The sequence below is a fragment of the Salvelinus fontinalis genome, chromosome 29 (assembly GCF_029448725.1).
Source record: "Salvelinus fontinalis isolate EN_2023a chromosome 29, ASM2944872v1, whole genome shotgun sequence".
Lineage (NCBI taxonomy): Eukaryota > Metazoa > Chordata > Actinopteri > Salmoniformes > Salmonidae > Salvelinus > Salvelinus fontinalis.
The window spans coordinates 23,140,132-23,159,573 of record NC_074693.1 but is presented as its reverse complement, the minus strand read 5'-3'; the positions used below and the strand labels follow the sequence as shown (position 1 = coordinate 23,159,573).

At 41.2% G+C, this 19,442-nt stretch overlaps 1 protein-coding gene across 3 annotated transcripts in view; it reads right to left on the bottom strand.

Moving 5' to 3' along the window:
* The window catches only part of LOC129827621 (uncharacterized protein DKFZp434B061-like), a 25,813-nt gene extending 6,576 nt beyond the window's left edge, over nucleotides 1–19,237 (bottom strand). The window contains exons 1-6 of one of the 3 annotated variants that reach the window (XM_055888628.1): nucleotides 19,062–19,236; nucleotides 17,717–18,096; nucleotides 4,819–5,060; nucleotides 1,985–2,050; nucleotides 1,814–1,877; nucleotides 83–283 (exon numbers count right to left, since the gene is read on the bottom strand). In XM_055888628.1, the coding sequence (XP_055744603.1) occupies nucleotides 83–283; nucleotides 1,814–1,877; nucleotides 1,985–2,050; nucleotides 4,819–5,017 (530 nt within the window). In that variant the 5' untranslated portion in view covers nucleotides 5,018–5,060; nucleotides 17,717–18,096; nucleotides 19,062–19,236. Of the gene's footprint in view, nucleotides 1–82; nucleotides 284–1,813; nucleotides 1,878–1,984; nucleotides 2,051–4,818; nucleotides 5,061–17,716; nucleotides 18,097–19,061 lie in introns of all 3 variants that reach the window. The other 2 variants (XM_055888627.1, XM_055888629.1) reach the window with 2 other exon arrangements.
* Nucleotides 19,238–19,442: the final 205 nt, after the last annotated feature.

Sequence of the window (19,442 nt, the reverse complement as noted above, 5' to 3'; positions counted from 1 at the left end):
TCTTAATGGTTTACCTGGCAAAACAAATTAAATAAATAAAGATGAATGTATTGTTGTCAAACACACGTCCAGTGTGACTCACCTTCCCACAGCGAACACAGTGGACTCTCTCCTCTCTCCTGGCGTTCTCGGCTTATTGGTCCGAGGCACACGGCTCAGGCGGCGGGCCTTCTTGGACCGCCCTTGCACACAGAGTGTGCAGGACTTATGGTCGAGCTGGGCGCCAGAGTGCACTGTGTGGTGATGAGGTGGAATACCCCCCAGGCTCTCTTTGCGCAGTAATCTTTTGGAAAGACAATGAAATACCCATTCAGTCAGGCATGTTAATTTTCCATTCCATTTCCAAACTCGGTCCTGGAGACCCCAAGGGGTGCACTGTGTGCGTTTTGGTTTTTGTCATAGCACTACACAGCTGATTCAATTAATCAAAGCTCGATGATTAGTTGATTATTTGAATCAGCTGTGTAGTATAAGGGCAAAAACCAAAACATGCACCCCTTGGGGTCCTGAGGAGCGTGTCTGGGAAACACTCTAGACCATGACTAAGCAAAAACACCCAAAGACATCTTTCTAAGCATCTAAACGCCATTTCTAAGCATCTGGTTTATAGTAGCATATTTGTTGTAGTCTGCCTGTGAAATAAGAGTCTCTAGTGTGATCCATCAGTCCGTCTGTTCCCCTCTCTGGCCGCCTCTGTCTGTGACCTCCCTCCCATCAGGACTGCAGCATCTCTGGGGACTACTGTATCTGTACTGCTGCTGTAGCTGGCTGAGAGAGGAGAGTGTGGGAAGAATACCAACGAACGCCACGGTCCTGTAGGCTGCTGTCAGTCTGAGAGCACTATCTTGGTAAACAGACATGAACACTAAAACCCGCACCCTAGAGGTGCCAAGTAAGAACATGGATCTAATTAACAAGCATAAATCTCTCCAATATACTAGTAGCACATCACAGTTATATTATCACAGCACACCACTGGGTCTGTTTCTCTAGAATGCCCTCGATCATCTCTACCTAGAATGCCCTCGATCATCTCTACCTAGAATGCTTGATATGGATGTAAGGAGAAGCACGTTGGTAGAGTGCAGTAGTAGCATACTATGTAGGGAGACTATTTGTCTGTTTGCCTCACAACAAGGCAGTAAAGATCAGGTCCTCTATCCACAAAGAGTCTCAGAGTATGAGTTTAGGTTAAAAATAAATCAGATTGTATGGACAGATCCTAGATCAGCACTCCTACTCTGAGACACTTTGTAGTTACGGGCCTAGATCCCATAACAGAGCTGCTGAGACCAAGACAACATTAAGCCAGGTGACCCCATGGGACAGATAGCCCAAGGACACACTGCATAGCACAGGAACAGAGGGGCTGGGCACCCCACTCCATAGCTACCCTCTAGTCCCAGCATAAATACAAGCCACACAATACACTGACTTTCTCCAGACTCTGCCTGACTGCCACAGGCACATAGAAATGTAGGCTACACCCATTGTTGTGGCCTCTCTGAAAACACGACACCCTAAAGCAGGGGAAACCCTGCAGTACAGTACAGGAGACCTGCATTTAAACCATATGCATTATGTACCACAGAAATACTGCTTTGTTCCAGAGAAAAATAAAGTAGGAGTATATTACTTGAGAGGAATTGGTGCTGTTACTAAGTAAGGTGCTTGTTTACCTTAGCTTTGCACTAAAATACTTTCAACAAGGGTGATAATAACACGCTGGAGTAAGACAAGGTGAATGTAAATCTACTTACACAAAAATACATTATAACTAAGCAAAAGAAAAATTGATCTTAACAATACGTACCTAGGATCATGATGTTGACATATATCCTGTTTTCCTAGCATATCCTTGAAGGCTTCCATGTTAGCTAGAAGGTAGAACACAAACATTACACACTTTTGCTAAGCACAATTTAAATTGCAGTATTTAAGTGCCAAGGGTATTGACAAAATGTAGTATCTATTAAGTTATTGCCTTCATTTTCAATGATGCACTTCAGGATTTGTTCAACGGTGTCTTGATTGTCCTCTTCTTCATCATCTGTAATATATGAAAGCTTATCTGACGAAGCAGCTTTCCCCCAAGCGTGCTTCATCATCATTCAAGATTATTAAAGGAAATTCTCAAAGTTATTGACCTGGACCGTTTTTCCTCACTTCAATGAAAGGAGCATATTTCTGTTTGTTTGTATGCTTTCAAGAGATTCTACTTCCTAGTTGTTTACTTGCACTGAGGCCCATGGTTTTCAAGTACCCATTAAATAAACACTAATTCAATATGGGAAATATTACTTCTTTGTGAGTGTTCAGTGGTTACACTGGACTGAATTTAATTCAAGCTGAAATAACATCCTCTAACCTAAAGAGTACAGTTTCCTGCTTGGTAAATGGCCAAGGGCCTTTCGACACTTGTATCTGCCTTAAAAAATCAATCATGGATACTTAACTTCTCCAAGCCATATCCCTGACCCTGATGTTGTTCCCACTGTGACTATTAAAACCTACCCAAACCAGAAACCGTGGATAGACGGCATCATTCACGCAAAACTGAAAACGCGAAATACCACATTTAATCATGGCAAGGTGACTGGGAATATGGTCAAATACAAACAATGTAGTTATTCCCTCTGTAAGGCAATCAAACAGGCAAAACGTCAGTACAGAGAAAAAGTGGAGTCGCAATTTAACGGCTCAGATACAAGGCGTATGTGGTAGGGTCAATAGATAATCACGGGTTACAAAGGGAAAACCAGCCATGTCGCGGACACCGACGTCTTGCTCCCGGACAAGCTAAACACCTTATTTTCCCGCTTTGAGGATAACAGTGCCACCGGTCCCAAGGACTGTGGGCTCTCATTCTGTTAATTGACTATAGCTTAGCCTTAAACACCATAGTACCCTCCAAGCTCATCATTAAGCTTAGGGCCCTGGGTCTGAATCCCACCCTGTGCAACTGGGTCCTGGACTTCCTGACGACCCGCCCCCAGGTTGTGAAGGAAGGAAACAACACCTCCACTTCGCTGATCCTCAACACAGGTGCCCCACAAGGGTGGATACTAAGCCGCCTCCTGTACTCCCTGTTCACCCATGACTGCATGGCCACATACGCCTCCAATTCAATCATCAAGTTTGCAAACGACAGGCCTGATTACCAACAATGAAAAAACAGCCTACAGGGAGGAGGTGAGAGCCCTGGTGGAGTGGTGCCAGGAAAATATCCTCCCTCAATGTAAACAAAACGAAGGAGCTGATCGTGGACTTCAGGAAACAGCAGAGGGAGCACGCCCCTATCCACATCGACGAAACCGCAGTGGAGAAGGTGGAAAGCTTCAAGTTCCTCGGCATACACATCACTGACAATCTGAAATGGTCCACCCACACAGACAGTGTGGTGAAGGTGGCGCAACAGCGGCTCTTCAAACTCAGGAGGCTGAAGAAATTTGTCTTGGCCCCTAAGCCCCTTACAAACTTTTACAGATGCACAATTGAGAGCATCCTGTCAGGCTGTATCACCGCCTGGTGTAAGGCTCTCCAGAGGGTAGTGAGGTCTGCACAACGCATCACTGGGTGCACACTGCCTGCCCTCTGGGACACCTACAGCAGCCGATGTCACAGGAAGGCCAACAAGACCCTCAAGGACAACAACCACCCGAGACAAGGCCTGTTCACCCCACTACCATCTAGAAGGCGAGGTCAGTACAGGTGCATCAAAGCTGGGATCTAGAGACTGAAAAACAGCTTCTATCTCAAGGCCATCAGACTGTTAAATAGCCTTCACGGCTACCACCTGGCTACTCAACCCTGTATCTTAGAGGCTGCTGCCCCATGTACATAGACATGGAATCACTGGTCACTTTAATAATAGAATACTAGTCACTTGAATAATGTTAACATACTGCTTTATTCATTTCATTTGTATATACCAGAGGTGTGGACTCGAGTCACATGACTTGGACTCGAGTCACAAATATCATGACTTGCAACTCGACTTTGACTTTAACACCAATGACTCGCGACTTAACTTGGACTTGAGCCTTTCGACTCGAACTGACTTGATACCCTCCCCAAGCCCAAATATTAAAAATTATGCTTTTTTAAAAAGTGTGTAGCGCATTAACTCTTCATTTAACGGATTACAGTTTGAATCGGACAGCAGCCAATCAAATTGTGCCAGTTGAGAAAAAGTTGCGCGTGGCAGTGCAGAGGAACGTCGGCGGGTTTATTTGGAAAGTAATAAATATATTTTTAAAAGCATTCAGGATTTGCGTAAATGTAATATACTAACTATTACTCTTGTTAAAATATGAAAGGGTATTACATTTGGTGAAGAGCACATTATGACTTGTTTAGAACTCGAAACTCAAAGTTTAGGACTTGAGACTTGTTGGTCTTGACTTGAGACTTGACTCGGACTTGCCTGACTTGAGACTTGACTTGGGACTTCAGTGCTAAGACTTGAGACTTACTTGTGACTTGTAAAACAATGACTTGGTCCCACTTCTGGATACTGTATTCTATTCTACTGTATTTTAATCATTGCCACTACAACACGTTTTTGTTGTTAAAACAAATATATATATTTCTTAATTCCATTCTTATAATTTTAGATGTGTGTATTGTTGTGAATTGTTAGATACTACTGCACTGTCGGAGCTAAGAACACAAGCATTTCGCTACACCTGCCATAACATCTGCTAAATATGTGTATGTGACCAATAAGATTGTATTTTATTTGACATCAATGGATAGATCAAAAGCCAATATACAGTATATATAAACACACTCTGACAGATCCTGGTAGATACCTACCATTCTTGTCTGGTCCCAGTTTCTGCTCACACTCGTCATCGTCCTCCTCCTCCCCAGTCCTGCAACGGTAGCCCTTCTTCTTCAGCAGGTGGCAGACCAGGAAGCCCAGGAGGCCAGTGATGAAGAAGAAGAAGACCAGGAGGAAGATCATATACGGGGGAGGGGGTTCCCCCACTGTCGATGCCTCCAGGTCTGTCATGCCTCCAAAGGGTTTTCACTCGTCCTCTATCTGTAGCATAGTTCTGTATAGCCAATGGGTACACACATATGTCCTGTAGCGTCAGTAACGTAACCATGAAGGAGGTTCCCCACACTTATCAGAAGATGTCAACTCTTGATACTCAGCGGCATTGATGTGCCTGGTCTTGTAAGGCCATCTGAGTCTCCTGTCATCATGTTGTGACTAGATAATCCCTGTTCTCAACTTCCTGTGCATACCACTGGCTAGAGACAACTTTATCTATCTCAGCAGGCAGAGAGAGCTGGGCCTGGTGGTACACACCGTTGGATGTTTTTTTACTGAGCATCTTAGCCCACACGGCTGCTATCTGAATAGGTCTATCGGACAATTTGAGTCACTATAATTATTTCTATTTTGCCAATTGGATTGATCCCCTCTACCACACGGAACCCCACTAATCTACCGTCGGAAACGCACGAGGTGGCTAAATCAGACCTCCATCCTATGCCAGCTTGTTACCTATGGCCCAGGTAGCTGTCTGAATCGCCGTTACCCCAACCAACCTCACTACTCACTGGACCCTTATGATCACTCGACTAAGCATGCCTGTCCTTAATGTCAATATGCCTTGTCCATTGCTGGGGGCGGTGTTGCAATCTACTGCAAAGATAGCCTGCAGAGTTCTGTCCTACTATCCAGGTCTGTACCCAAGCAATTTGAACTTCTACTTTTAAAAATCCACCTCTCTAAAAACAAGTCTCTCACCGTTGCCGCCTGCTATAGACCACCCTCTGCCCCCAGCTGTGCTCTGGACACCATATGTGAACTGATTGCCCCCCATCTTTCTTCAGAGCTCGTGCTGCTAGGCAACCTAAACTGGGACATGCTTAACACCCCAGCCATCCTACAATCTAAGCTTGATGCCCTCAATCTCACACAAATTATCAATGAACCTACCAGGTACCACCCCAAAGACGTAAACACGGGCACCCTCATAGATATCATCCTAACCAACCTGCCCTCTAAATACACCTCTGCTCTTTTCAACCAAGATCTCAGCGATCACTGCCTCATTTCCTGCATCCGTAATGGGTCAGCGGTCAAACAACCTCCACTCATCACTGTCAAACGCTCCCTGAAACACTTCAGCGAGCAGGCCTTTCTAATCGACCTGGCCGGGGTATCCTGGAAGGATATTGATCTCATCCCGTCAGTAGAGGATGCCTGGTTATTTTTTTTTTTTAAATGCCTTCCTCACCATCTTTTTTTAAATTTATTTTAAATTTATTTTTATTTTTTTGGGGGGTGGATCAGCTTAATATTGCGGAAAGAATGTTGCTTCCAATGTAATTGTCTGCATCATTTCCAATCCCCCATATTTTTTGGGGTAAATATATATATCCATTCACGTATGCATACATATACACATATATACATACACATACCTACATAGACATACATACTTTTTTTAAAGAGTATACCTTTATTATTATTCCCCGCAAACCCTACCACCGATCCCCCAATTGGAGTAAACTGATAAACATTTCTGTTTTTACCTTCAATTTATACATCTTATACACATTTTACAGACACAGTCTACTTTATAATAGTTCTCTCTTGTTTGTTCTTAGTCCTTCCTCTATTTCTGTTGTCCATCCAGTTTGATTTCCACTTGTAACTGTGCTATTTCACAATAGCTCCGCACCTATACACATTTCACAGATCCCGTATGCCCTACATTGTTTATCTTGTTATTAGTCCCACCCTTCAGCTCCACTCAACCTTTCCCATCTATCTTTCAACATCATCCATTTCGGATTTTTATTTGCCAAATATTTTTCAACTGTGCTGTGATGCTTCACAAACGATTTGAATCTTCCTATTCTCATAGCTTCCACGGATTGTAAATTAAAAATAAACATTTTTGCTAAAATAATTATTATATTATTGATTGATTGGCTATGGCTTTTCAGATCCCCCAGTATTGCTATCTGTAGCGTTAGTTCTACGCAAATGTTGCAATTCTTCAACCATTCCTGGACCTGTGACCAAAAACGAGCTACATGCGGACAATACCAAAATAAATGGTCTAATGACTCTGCCTCCTCACAGCAGAATCTACAGAGCTGGGAAGATTGTATCCCCCATATATATAACATTCTATTAGTTGCAAGAATTTTGTACAATAATTTAAACTTGCTGCTATTCCAGTTTCAGCTGTTCTGCCTGCGGTTATGGAAACGCCACCTGTCCCAGACCTGTTGTTTTTCAACTCTTAATGATCAGCTATGAAAAGCCAACTGAAAATTATTCATGATTATTATTTGACCATGCTTGTCACTTATGAACATTTTTGAACATCTTGGCATAGTTCTGTTATAATCTCCACCCGGCACAGCCAGAAGAGGACTGGCCACCCCTCATAGCCTGGTTCCTCTCTAGGTTTCTTCCTAGGTTTTGGCCTTTCTAGGGAGTTTTTCCTAGCCACCGTGCTTCTACACCTGCATTCTAGCTGTTTGGGGTTTTAGGCTGGGTTTCTGTACAGCACTTCGAGATATTATCTGATGTACGAAGGGCTATATAAAATAAAATTGATTGATTGATTGAAATTGAAAAATTCGAAGTTTTGAATCCGGCGTTGTTTTGCGTATCAATTCATAAACCATGTGCCATGGAATGGGTACATCGAAAATCTCTTCCCAACTATTTTGCAATTTATATGGCACAGCCGTAAGTTTTTTGGTCCTTAAATGAAATTGGTATATGTTTTTATTTATCACACTTTTCTTTAACCATTTATGTTCTTTAATATAAGGCCGACATACAAGTTCCTTACTTTTATCCCCTTCCACCTGCCTCTTCCATTTTTGTGGTAATGCTGCAATTAATTGGTTGTAATTTTGGGTAGAGCAGACATTTCCATATGTCTGTGTTAGCTGCATGTGTGACATTACTCCACCAGTCCTATTTATGATATCATTCACAAAAATTATACCTTTTTTAAACATTTCTTCGATAAATACAGTTTTTTTTATCAATTACTATATTTCAATTTAACCACAAGATTTGTTGCACTATTTGTTCCGTCCTTTCAGGTGGATTAAACTGAAATTGCAACCAACTTTCTAAGGCTTGTTTAAAAAATAAAGATATTTTGGAGATTATTTCCTTTTCAAGCAACCGAAAGTGAGCAGGTGTAATCTGAATAAAGGGAAAAAGGCCCTTCTTGAACATAGGATGAGACATTCGTACCAATCTACTAGAGAACCAGTTTGGATTTAAGTATAACTTTTGTATGACTGATGCCTTTAGTGAGAGGTCTAATGCTTTAATATTTAATAATTTCTGCCCTCCGAATTCATATTCGTTATATAAATAGGCCCTTTTAATTTTATCTGGCTTGCCGTTCCAAATAAAATTGAATATTTTTTGTTCATATAATTTAAAAAGCAGGTCACTAGGTGTAGGCAAAACCATAAGCAAATAGGTAAACTGTGATATGATTAAAGAGTTAATCAGGGTGATTTTCCCACAAATAGACAGGTATTTTCCTTTCCATGGTAGCAAGATCTTATCTATTTTTGCTAACTTTCTATAAAAACTTATTGGAGTGAGATCATTTCTTTCTTTTGGGATTTGTATACCGAGTATGTCCACATCACCGTCAGACCATTTAATTGGTAAACTACATGGCAATGTAAAATGTGTATTTTTTAGTGATCCAATACGTAATATGGTACATTTATCATAATTTGGTTTTAATCCAGAGAGGATAGCAAATGTATCTAGATCCTCTAAGAGGCCGTGGAGAGATTCTAGTTGTGGTTTTAAAAGAAAACATGAATCATCAGCGTACAATGACACCTTAGTTTTTAGGCCCTGGATTTCTAATCCCTTAATATTAATGTTTGATCTAATTTTAACAGCTAACATTTCGATGGCAATAATAAATAGATATGCCGATAGTGGACAACCTTGTTTTACTCCTCTAGATAGTTTAAAACTTTCTGAGATGTAGCCATTATTTACTATTTTACACCTAGGGTTACTATACATAATTTTTACCCATTTTATAAGAGATTCCCCAAAATTGAAATATTCTAGGCATTTATATATAAACTCCAGTCGTACTTTATCAAAAGCCTTTTCAAAATCAGCTATGAAAACCAGGCCTGGTGTCCCCGATATTTCATAGTGTTCCATTGTTTCCAGTACTTGCCTTATATTATCTCCAATGTATCGTCCATGTAAAAAACCTGTCTGATTAGGATGAATAATATCTGACAAAACTTTTTTTATTCTATGCGCCAAGCATTTTGCTAGGATTTTTGCATCACAACACTGAAGTGTAAGAGGTCTCCAATTTTTTAAATGGACTGGATCTTTATATATACCACTTGGGTCCTGTTTCAGTAATAATGATATCACACCTTCTTGTTGTGTGTCTGATAATCTATCATTTATATAGGAGTGGTTAAAACAAGCTAATAATGGTCCTTTGAGTATATCAAAAAAATGTTTGTATACTTCCACTGGTATGCCATCCAGTCCTGGAGTTTTCCCATCCTTGAAGGCCCCAATTGCATCAAGTAGTTCCTCCTCTGTAATTAGGCCTTCACATGAGTCTTTCTGTACAGATGTTAATTTTACATTGTTATTAGGGAAAAAATCCATACAATTAGTTTCAGTTAGTGGAGATGGAGGAGCCTGAAACGAAAATATATTCTTAAAGTACTTTACTTCCTCTTTCAAAACATCATTTGGTGAATCATGCGTGACTCCATCATTTGTAACAAGTTTTAATACGTTTTTTTTGGTAGCATTTCTATATTGAAGATTGAAAAAGAATTTGGTGCATTTTCCCCCATATTCCATCCAGTTCGCTTTATTTTTGTAATATATTACACTGGATCTTTCTTGAATAAGTTCCTCCATTTCTTTTTGTTTTTCCTCTAACTTATTCTGTGCCTCTATGGTACCGTTTTTATTGTTATCTAACTGTACTGTTAGTCCTTCAATTTCCTTTGTTAATATGGACTCTTTTGATCGAAATTGCTTTTGTTTTATAGATGAGTACTGAATTGCATGGCCTCTAAAGGCACACTTAAAAGTGTCCCATACAATATGGGGATCTGCTGTACCTATGTTATATCTAAAAAAGTCAGTTATAAATTCTTCTGTCCTAGTTCTAAACAATTTATCATCTAGTAGGCTTTAATTAAATTTCCAATATCCTCGCCCACGTGGAAATTCTGTAAGAGTAATATATATGCCAATTATGTGATGGTCTGACCGCATTCTGTCCCCTATCAAACACTTTTTAACTTTTGGTGCCAGAGAGAATGATATAAGAAAGTAGTCAAGGCGACTAGCTTGATTAAGCCTCCGCCATGTATATCTCACTAGGTCAGGGTATTTAAGTCTCCATATATCCACTAATTCCAATATATCCATGACATTCCTGATTTCCTTAAGTGCCTGAGGGTGATAGTTTGTAGTGTGATTTCCTTTCCAGTCCATAGAGGTATTTAAGACCGTATTAAAATCTCCCACTATAATAATCGAGTCTAGTGTTGCTTGTAGAGTTGATACATTCTTATATATATTGTCAAAGAAGCTTGGATCATCATTATTCGGACCGTATAGGTTAATAAGCCATATATGTTTATTGTCCAATAACATATTTAAAATAATCCATCTACCTTGAGGATCTGTTTGGACAAGTTGCACATTTGGATCAAAGTTATTATTAATTAAAACCATCACCCCTTTTGAATTTCTTTGCCCATGGGAGAAATATATTTTGCCCCCCCAGTTCTTTTTCCACAAAACTTCATCTAAAACTGTCGAATGGGTTTCCTGTAAACAGTAGATATTATAATCCTTCTCTTTTAGCCAGGTAAATACTGATCGTCTTTTCTTATTATCTGCTAAGCCATTACAATTGTAACTGGCTATACTTATTTCACCACTTACCATAATGAGACACACCTTTCAATTATTTTTATCAAAATATATGTTTGTAAACGTCCTATTAAAAAGTAACATAATGATTGAGTGTCTATATAGTTGTACCATGACATTTGCATCTCCACTAAGCAAACCTCCAATTGGTCCCCACTATTCCACCCGCCAAAAGCCCCCATCTCGAGTTGGGTTGTCATCCCAATGCCCGGCAGACCACCCCCGACCCCCCGCATCGCACAGCCCCGGACCGACTGGGATCCATCCTTCGAAAAGTGCACACAGCACCATCCACCGAACCGAAGCAGATCCATTGCCAAATGCATTTCCATCGCCCTCACCTCGATTTTTATTACATATTGCTGTGAATCATCCTCTATAGTCCCTAACATCTTTTACTTCTTCCTTCGCAACAGTTGTGGGATACACACATACACCCACACACATTCAGCCCTTACCCCCACACAACCATAAGCTCACCCTCTCAACAATTGCACCATCCCAGAGCCCAACTCAAGATGGGTCATGATTTACAAATGTACTTGCAGTTGCAGCTGCATGAGAAGGCCTGCAAGACCGCGCAAAAAATGAGCATAAATGTAGAGATTTATTTACCATTGTCACATCCTAGATGATGGAGGTCAAATGTACACCTTCTTCCTGAAACACCCACAATACGGTCATCCATTTTGACCATGTTCCCAAGCATCTCCATGCAGTCCGATTGGTTTCGTGCCACCAGGGCCACAATAATATACCCCCTCTCTGAATGTCCGAGTGTGACCCCCTCCCCATGGGTTACTGCAGCTAGTGTTGCCAGCAATGCCACTGCCCCCCCCCTAGCGGAATCCCCAACGGCTAGGTACAAGGTCGTCAAGGTTCTCATTAGCAGCTTTGAGAATTTCCTTGTTTATTATGCTCTCCCTTTAGGGGGCTTTGGCTTTGCAGGACCAACCCTGCCAAGCAGGCTCAGAATCTTGAGGGGGCAGTGCCCTCACCATCTTAAATAAGCATGCCCGATTCAAGAAATTTAGAACCAGGAACAGATATAGCCCTTGGTTCTCTCCAGACCTGACTGCCCTTAACCAACACAAAAACATCCTATGGCGTTCTGCATTAGCATCGAACAGCCCCCGTGATATGCAACTTTTCAGGGAAGCTAGAAACCAATATACACAGGCAGTTAGAAAAGCCAAGGATAGCTTTTTCAAGCAGAAATTTGCTTCCTGCAACACAAACTCAAAAATGTTCTGGGACACTGTAAAGTCCATGGAGAATAAGAACACCTCCTCCCAGCTGCCCACTGCGCTTGCGCTGAGGACAGGAAACACTGTCACCACCGATAAATCCACTATAATTGAGAATTTCAATAAGCATTTTTCTACGGTTGGCCATGCTTTCCACCTGGCTACCCCTACCCCGGTCAACAGCACTGCACTCCCCCACAGCAACTCGCCCAAGCCTTCCCCATTTATCCTTCTCCCAAATCCAGTCAGCTGATGTTCTGAAAGAGCTGCAAAATCTGGACCCCTATAAATCAGCCGGGCTAGAGAATCTGGACCCTTTCTTTCTAAAATTATCTGCCGAAATTGTTGCAACCCCTATTACTAGCCTGTTCAACCTCTCTTTCGTGTAGTCTGAGATTCCCAAAGATTGGAAAGCAGCTGCGGTCTTCCCCCTCTCCAAAGGGGGACACACTCTTGACCCAAACTGCTACAGACCTATATCTATCCTACCCTGCCTTTCTAAGGTCTTCGAAAGCCAAGTCAACAAACAGATTACCAACCATTTTGAATCCAACCATACCTTCTCCGCTATGCAATCTGGTTTCAGAGCTGGTCATGGGTGCACCTCAGCCACAAGGTCCTAAACGATATGCTAACCGCCATCGATAAGAAACAATATTGTGCAGCCGTATTCATTGACCTGGCCAAGGCTTTCGACTCTGTCAATCACCACATCCTCATCGGCAGACTCGATAGCCTTGGTTTCTCAAATGATTGCCTCGCCTGGTTCACCAACTACTTCTCTGATTATTCAGTGTGTCAAATCGGAGGGCCTGTTGTCCGGGCCGCTGGCAGTCTCTATGGGGGTGCCACAGGGTTCAATACTTGGACCGACTCTCTTCTTTGTATACATCAATGATGTTGCTCTTGCTACTGGTGAGTCTCTGATCCACCTCTACGCAGACGACACCATTCTGTATACTTCTGGCCCTTTGAACACCGTTAACAACCCTCCAGACGAGCTTTAATGCCATACAACTCTCCTTCCGTGGCTTCCAATTGCTCTGAAATACAACCGATCGATGCCTGCACCTGCCCAACATCACTACTCTGGACGGTTCTGACTTAGAATATGTGGACAACTACAAATACTTAGGTGTCTGGTTATACTGTAAACTCTCCTTCCAGACTCACATCAAACATCTCCAATCCAAAGTTAAATCTAGAATTGGCTTCCTATTTCACAACAAAGCATCCTTCACTCATGCTGCCAAACATACCCTTGTAAAACTGACCATCCTACCGATCCTCGACTTTCGGCGATGTCATTTACAAAATAGCCTCCAATACCCTACTCAATAAATTGGATGCAATCTATCACAGTGCCATCCCTTTTGTCACCAAAGCCCCATATACTACCCACCACTGCGACCTGTACACTCTCGTTGGCTGGCCCTCGCGCCATACTCGTCGCCAAACCCACTGGCTCCAGGTCATCTACAAAACCCTGCTAGGTAAAGTCCCCCCTTATCTCAGCTCGCTGGTCACCATAGCAGCACCCACCTGTAGTACGCGCTCCAGCAGGTATATCTCGCTGGTCACCCCCAAAACCAATTCTTCCTTTGGCCGCCTCTCCTTCCAGTTCTCTGCTGAATGAACTACAAAAATCTCTGAAACTGGAAATACTTATCTCCCTCACTAGCTTTAAGCACCAGCTGTCAGAGCAGCTCACAGATTACTGCACCTGTACATAGCCCAAACAACTACCTCTCCCCCTACTGTATTTATTTATTTTGCTCCTTTGCACCCCATTATTTCTCTCTACTTTGCACATTCTTCCACTGCAAATCTACCATTCCAGTGTTTTACTTGCTATGTTGTATTTACTTCGCCACCATGGCTTTTTTTTTGCCTTTTACCTCCCTTATCTCACCTCATTTGCTCACATTGTATATAGACTTATTTTTCTACTGTATTATTTACTGTATGTTTGTTTTACTCCATGTGTAACTCTGTTGTTGTATGTGTCGAACTGCTTTGCTTTATCTTTGCCAGGTCGCAATTGTAAATGAGAACTTGTTCTCAACTTGCCTACCTGGTTAAATAACGGTGAAATATATATATATTTTTAAACACTCACTCACACACCGTGCTAAATTCTACAGGCCAAGAAGTGAGGATTTCATCATCCACTCATTAATTAATATTTTGCTGAATAGTAATTGATAGTTTGTAAAACCTGGGCGGCAAAATATCGCAATGTTTGTACTACAATGTTATGATGAGAAATGAAGGGTAATACTTCTGCTTACAGAGGAAATTGGTATATATTTTTGGTGTGCCTTCAGAAAATATTCATACCCCTTGACTTATTCCACAATTGGTTTTGTTACAGCCTGAATTCAAAATGGATTAAATGTATGTTTTTCTCACCCATCTACATGTAACAGTATTGCTTCCGTCCCTCTCCTCGCCCCTACCTTGGCTCGAACCAGGGACCATCTGCGCACGTCAACAACAGCCACCCTCGAAGCATCGTTACCCATCCTGCCACAAAAGCTGCAGCCCTTGCAGAGCAAGGTGAACATCTACTTCAAGGTCTCAGAGCGAGTGACGTCACCGATTGAAACGCTATTAGCGCACACCACCGCTAACTAGCTAGCCATTTCACATCGGTTACATACACAATACCTCATTATGACAACGCAAAAACATGTTTTTTGAAATGTTTTCAAATGTATTCAAAATTAAATACAGAAATATCTCATTTGCATAAGTATTCACACCCCTGAGTCAATACATCTCAGAATCACCTTTGGAAGGGAATACAGCTGTGAGTCTTTCTGGGTAAGTCTAAGAGCTTTTGAATTGTACACTATTTGCACATTATTATATTTAAAATTCTTCAAGCTCTATCAAGTTGTTTGTTGATCATTGCTAGATAGCCATTTAAGTCTTGCCATAGATTTTCAAGCCGATTTTAAGTCAAAATTGTAACTAGACCACTTGGGAACATTCAGTGTCATCTTGGTAAGCACTCCAGTGTATATTTGGCCTTGTGTTCCAAGTTTTAACTTATTGTCCTGCTGAAAGGTGAATGTATCTCCCGGTGTCTGTTGAAAAGCAGACAACCAGGTTCTCCGGTTGGATTTTGCCTGTGCTTAGTTGTATTCCGTTCCTTTTTATCCTATAAACTCCCTTGTCCTTGCCGATGAGAAGCATTCTCATAACATGATGCCACCACCATGCTTGAAAATAGTGGTACTCAGTGATGTGATGTGTTGAATTTGCTCCAAACATAATGATTTGTATTCAGGACATAAAGTAAATATAGTAGACAATTTTTTTGCAGTTTTACTTTAGTGCCTTTTGCAAAAAGGATGCATATTTTGGAATATTTTCACTCTGTCATTTAGGTTAGTATTGCGGAGTAACTACAATGTTGTTGATCAGTTTTTTTCCTATCACAGCCATTAAACTCTGTAACCGTTTTAAAGTCCCCATTGGCCTCATCGTAAAATCCCTGAGTGGTTTCCTTCCTTTCCGGCAACTGAGTTATCTTTGTGTATTGATAGACCATCCAAAGTGTAATGAATAACTTCACCATACTCAAAGGGATATTCAATGTCATTTAAAAAAATCCATTTACCAATAGGTGCCCTTTTTTTACCCCCTAATTTCGTGGTATCCAATTGGTAGTAGTTAGTCTTGTCTCATCGCTGCAACCCCCGTACGGACTCGGGAGAGGCAAAGGTCGAGAGCCATGCGTTTTCCGAAACACAACCCAACCCAATCAAGCCAAGCTGCACTGCTTCTTTACACAATGCCCGTCCAACCCGGAAGCCAGCCACACCAATGTGTCGGAGGAAACACAGCGTGCACTGCGCCCGACCCGCCACAGGAGTCGCTAGAGTGCGATGAGACAAGGATATCCCTGCCGGCCAAACCCTCCCTAACCCGGACGACGCTGGGCCAATTGTGCACCGCCCCATGGGCCTCCCGGTCACGGCCTGCTGCGACAGAGCCTTAGACCACTGCGCCACCCGGGAGGCCCTTAGGTGCCCTTTGCGAGGCATTAGAAAACCTCCCTGGTCTTTGTGGTTTAATCTGTGTTTGAAAATAATTGTTTGACTGAGAGACCTTACTGATAATTGTACAGAGTGTATAGAGATGAGGTAGTCATTCAAAAATCATGTTAATCACTATTATTGCATGCACACAGAGTCCATGCAATTTATTATGTGACTTGTTAAGCAAATCTTCACTCCTGAACATATTTAGGCTTGCCATAACAAATGGGATCAATACATAAAATAAAACATAATTCCACATTGACATTATGGGGTATTATTGTGTGTAGGCCACTGGACAGTGACACAACATTTCAATGTAATACATTTTAAATTCAGGCTGTAACACAACAAAATGTGGAAAAAGTCAAGGGGTGTAAATACTTTCTGAATGCTCTGTATAAGGCCTAGACACAACCAGAAAGCCCCTCACCTCAGCAGTTCAGACATATACTCCCTAGCAGATCCACCTTGCAGCAGTAAAATAATATTTCCTATGTATCTCTATAGAAATATAGTACATTCCCTTCTGGCTACTCTCCCAGCCTAACATGTTTACAATATGTGGGTGGAATTGGAAATGTATGGCAACTAATGTCTCTGTAAACAGAAATGTACAGTCTATCTGTCCCTCTAAATTACGCCACTTATCAATAAGGTTGTCACTGGTCTAGTGTCACAAGAGGACAAGTCCTGTATACAGCTCTGTCATACTTACAGTACATCAATGTATAATATAGATTATCAATAAATCTGGTGAATTAGAATGAGCTAATTTGCTAACATTGTATTTGCAGAAAAAAGTGTCAGGAAACGCCAATTGAAATATGAAGCAGAATATCTCTGCATCAGCATAAGCACAGAGAATCTTGAGGTGACTCGGCAATATAATGCCTCCCATCAGGAACACACATTGATGATTGTGTTTTTAAAGGCCCTGCCATTGTCGGGAAGCTCTGTACTCATATCATTACAAACAGCATTTTTCAGAGAGTGGAAAAAAATGTGATCCATTGCTAAGAATAGAAAGGGTCACTTGATTCAATTGAGCCATTGATTTTTATATGTGATGCCTGCGGTTGTCAGCTGTCTTTTCCCCATTTTATTTCCTAGAGATGCATATGATCATTTCTAAAACTCGCTACAAACTGGCCATTTTAATTCTTAGTCTGTCATATCAAATACAGTTGTAGGATCTTAATTTGAGACAGTTTGCTACAGCAGGAAAATAATCCTGCAGCAACAGAAAATGTGAATTATTATGTGTTTTATAATTAATTTACATTTTTGTAGGGGTTGAAACATTTTTTGTAAGAGAAAGTGGAAATTACAAACTTCTGAAGTCTTTAACATCAAATACACTACAAGATTAAAATGTCCTGCATTTACAGGAAAGTTCTCATTCAACAGGGTGATCAAATTAAGATCCCACAGCTGTATACGTGACCTCTACTCACCATGGCTGACTGTTTCCACATTATGACCCTCCTCTGTGACATAAAAATACATGACGTTTTGAATATCCATTTCCTTTCAGATAACCTTTACTATATCTTCAATTGTGAAGAATGTACAGCTGTACAGTATTTGCATAACTGCATCAACATTAATTGTCTCAGTTCAAGTACAAGTTTAGGGCTACATGAGTGACCTTGATCTCAGTGATGACTACCTGACATAAGACCTACATGACACATAGACCTACATGAAGGCTACAGACGTACACCGTTTAGGCTACTATAAACTAAAGACAAGCAATGGACAGGCAAGACAGCTTCTAGGCAATGGGACAATGGCCACTGTAGCCTGTTGGTAAGGCAGGGGACAGTTGAGCCACCTGAAAAAAATCATAAACTCTATTTAGGATACACTTAACCTATCGATCTTCCTATGCTTTGTTAAATATGGAAACACTGTACATATACCACGGCTATTGGCCATATATCACAAACACCCGAGGTGCCTTATTGCTATTATAAACTCTTTACCAACGTAATTAGAGCAGTAAAAATAAATGTTTTGTCATACCTGTGTTATATGGTCTGATATACCACGGCAATCAGCCAATCAGCATTCGGGGCTAGAACCACCCAGTTTATAATACACCTATATACATTGATCATAGTGCCTCCTCTGTCGGACAGCATGTAGGAATTATCAAATTCTACTTTTGTAAGCCTATCCTTTTAACAAAAACGAGTGAAGTCCGAAAATTAATGGTGACATTCGTGACATGGTGGCCCGTAACTACAACGGTAGCCTAAATTGAAGACCCACAACAGAGAGAGTGACCACCCCTCAGTGCACTCCATCTTTTGCAAGTTTCAGGCGGCCTCATGTCCCATGATGACACATCTGCCCTTGGTATTTTAAATGCGCAAGTAGCTACTGTACGACATGCACACGTGATGGAATTTTGACAAGGACAAATATGACAAAACCAGATATTCTTGCTGAGTCTGTGGATCTGTCTGAGTCGGAACTTGACCGAGGATGCACTTGAGCGCCTGATACTGTAGCTCCATCATCGTGACTAAATCAGGCAGTCTACATAATTAATCAATTAAATCCATAAACTAAGATGTGGCGCTAAACTATACACATATATCTTAATTATAATATCCTTCCTATAGTAATAATGTTTCCATCGCTGTGAATAACAACATTGTAGCAATTCATTTGCTGCATCATACGCTCCCCAGGTTCAATTGCTGACTTGAACAGCCCATACGCCCATCGACAGTCGATAATGAAGCGTTCCCTTTTATCATTATTTAACGAGTTGCAAAGCAGCCTACTTACGTTCTTTCAGAAACATTATGAACCCGTAGTAAATGTGGATGCTATCCCGATAGGTGTGTGATCTCATATAGTAAATCCATTGAGATCCGCTACAGTTTTCTTCTGGCCAAACGAGAGCTGCTCTGGAGCAAACGGAGGGAAGGAGATTCTGCAAGTTATTTAAAGGGAAAATAGCAAAGACATATGGTGTAGCCGTTATTTTATTTTGAGGCCAGATTTTTGGACTGTTACACTTTTACAATTCATCCAATTGGTCCAATTAATCTATGCTAACCAGTAAATAATTGAAAAAATTCCACATTTGAAAGTGAAGCATTGAATATCTAATTTCAAAAGCCTGCATAATACTTACAAATGGTACATTTGTAAGATGTTTGACTC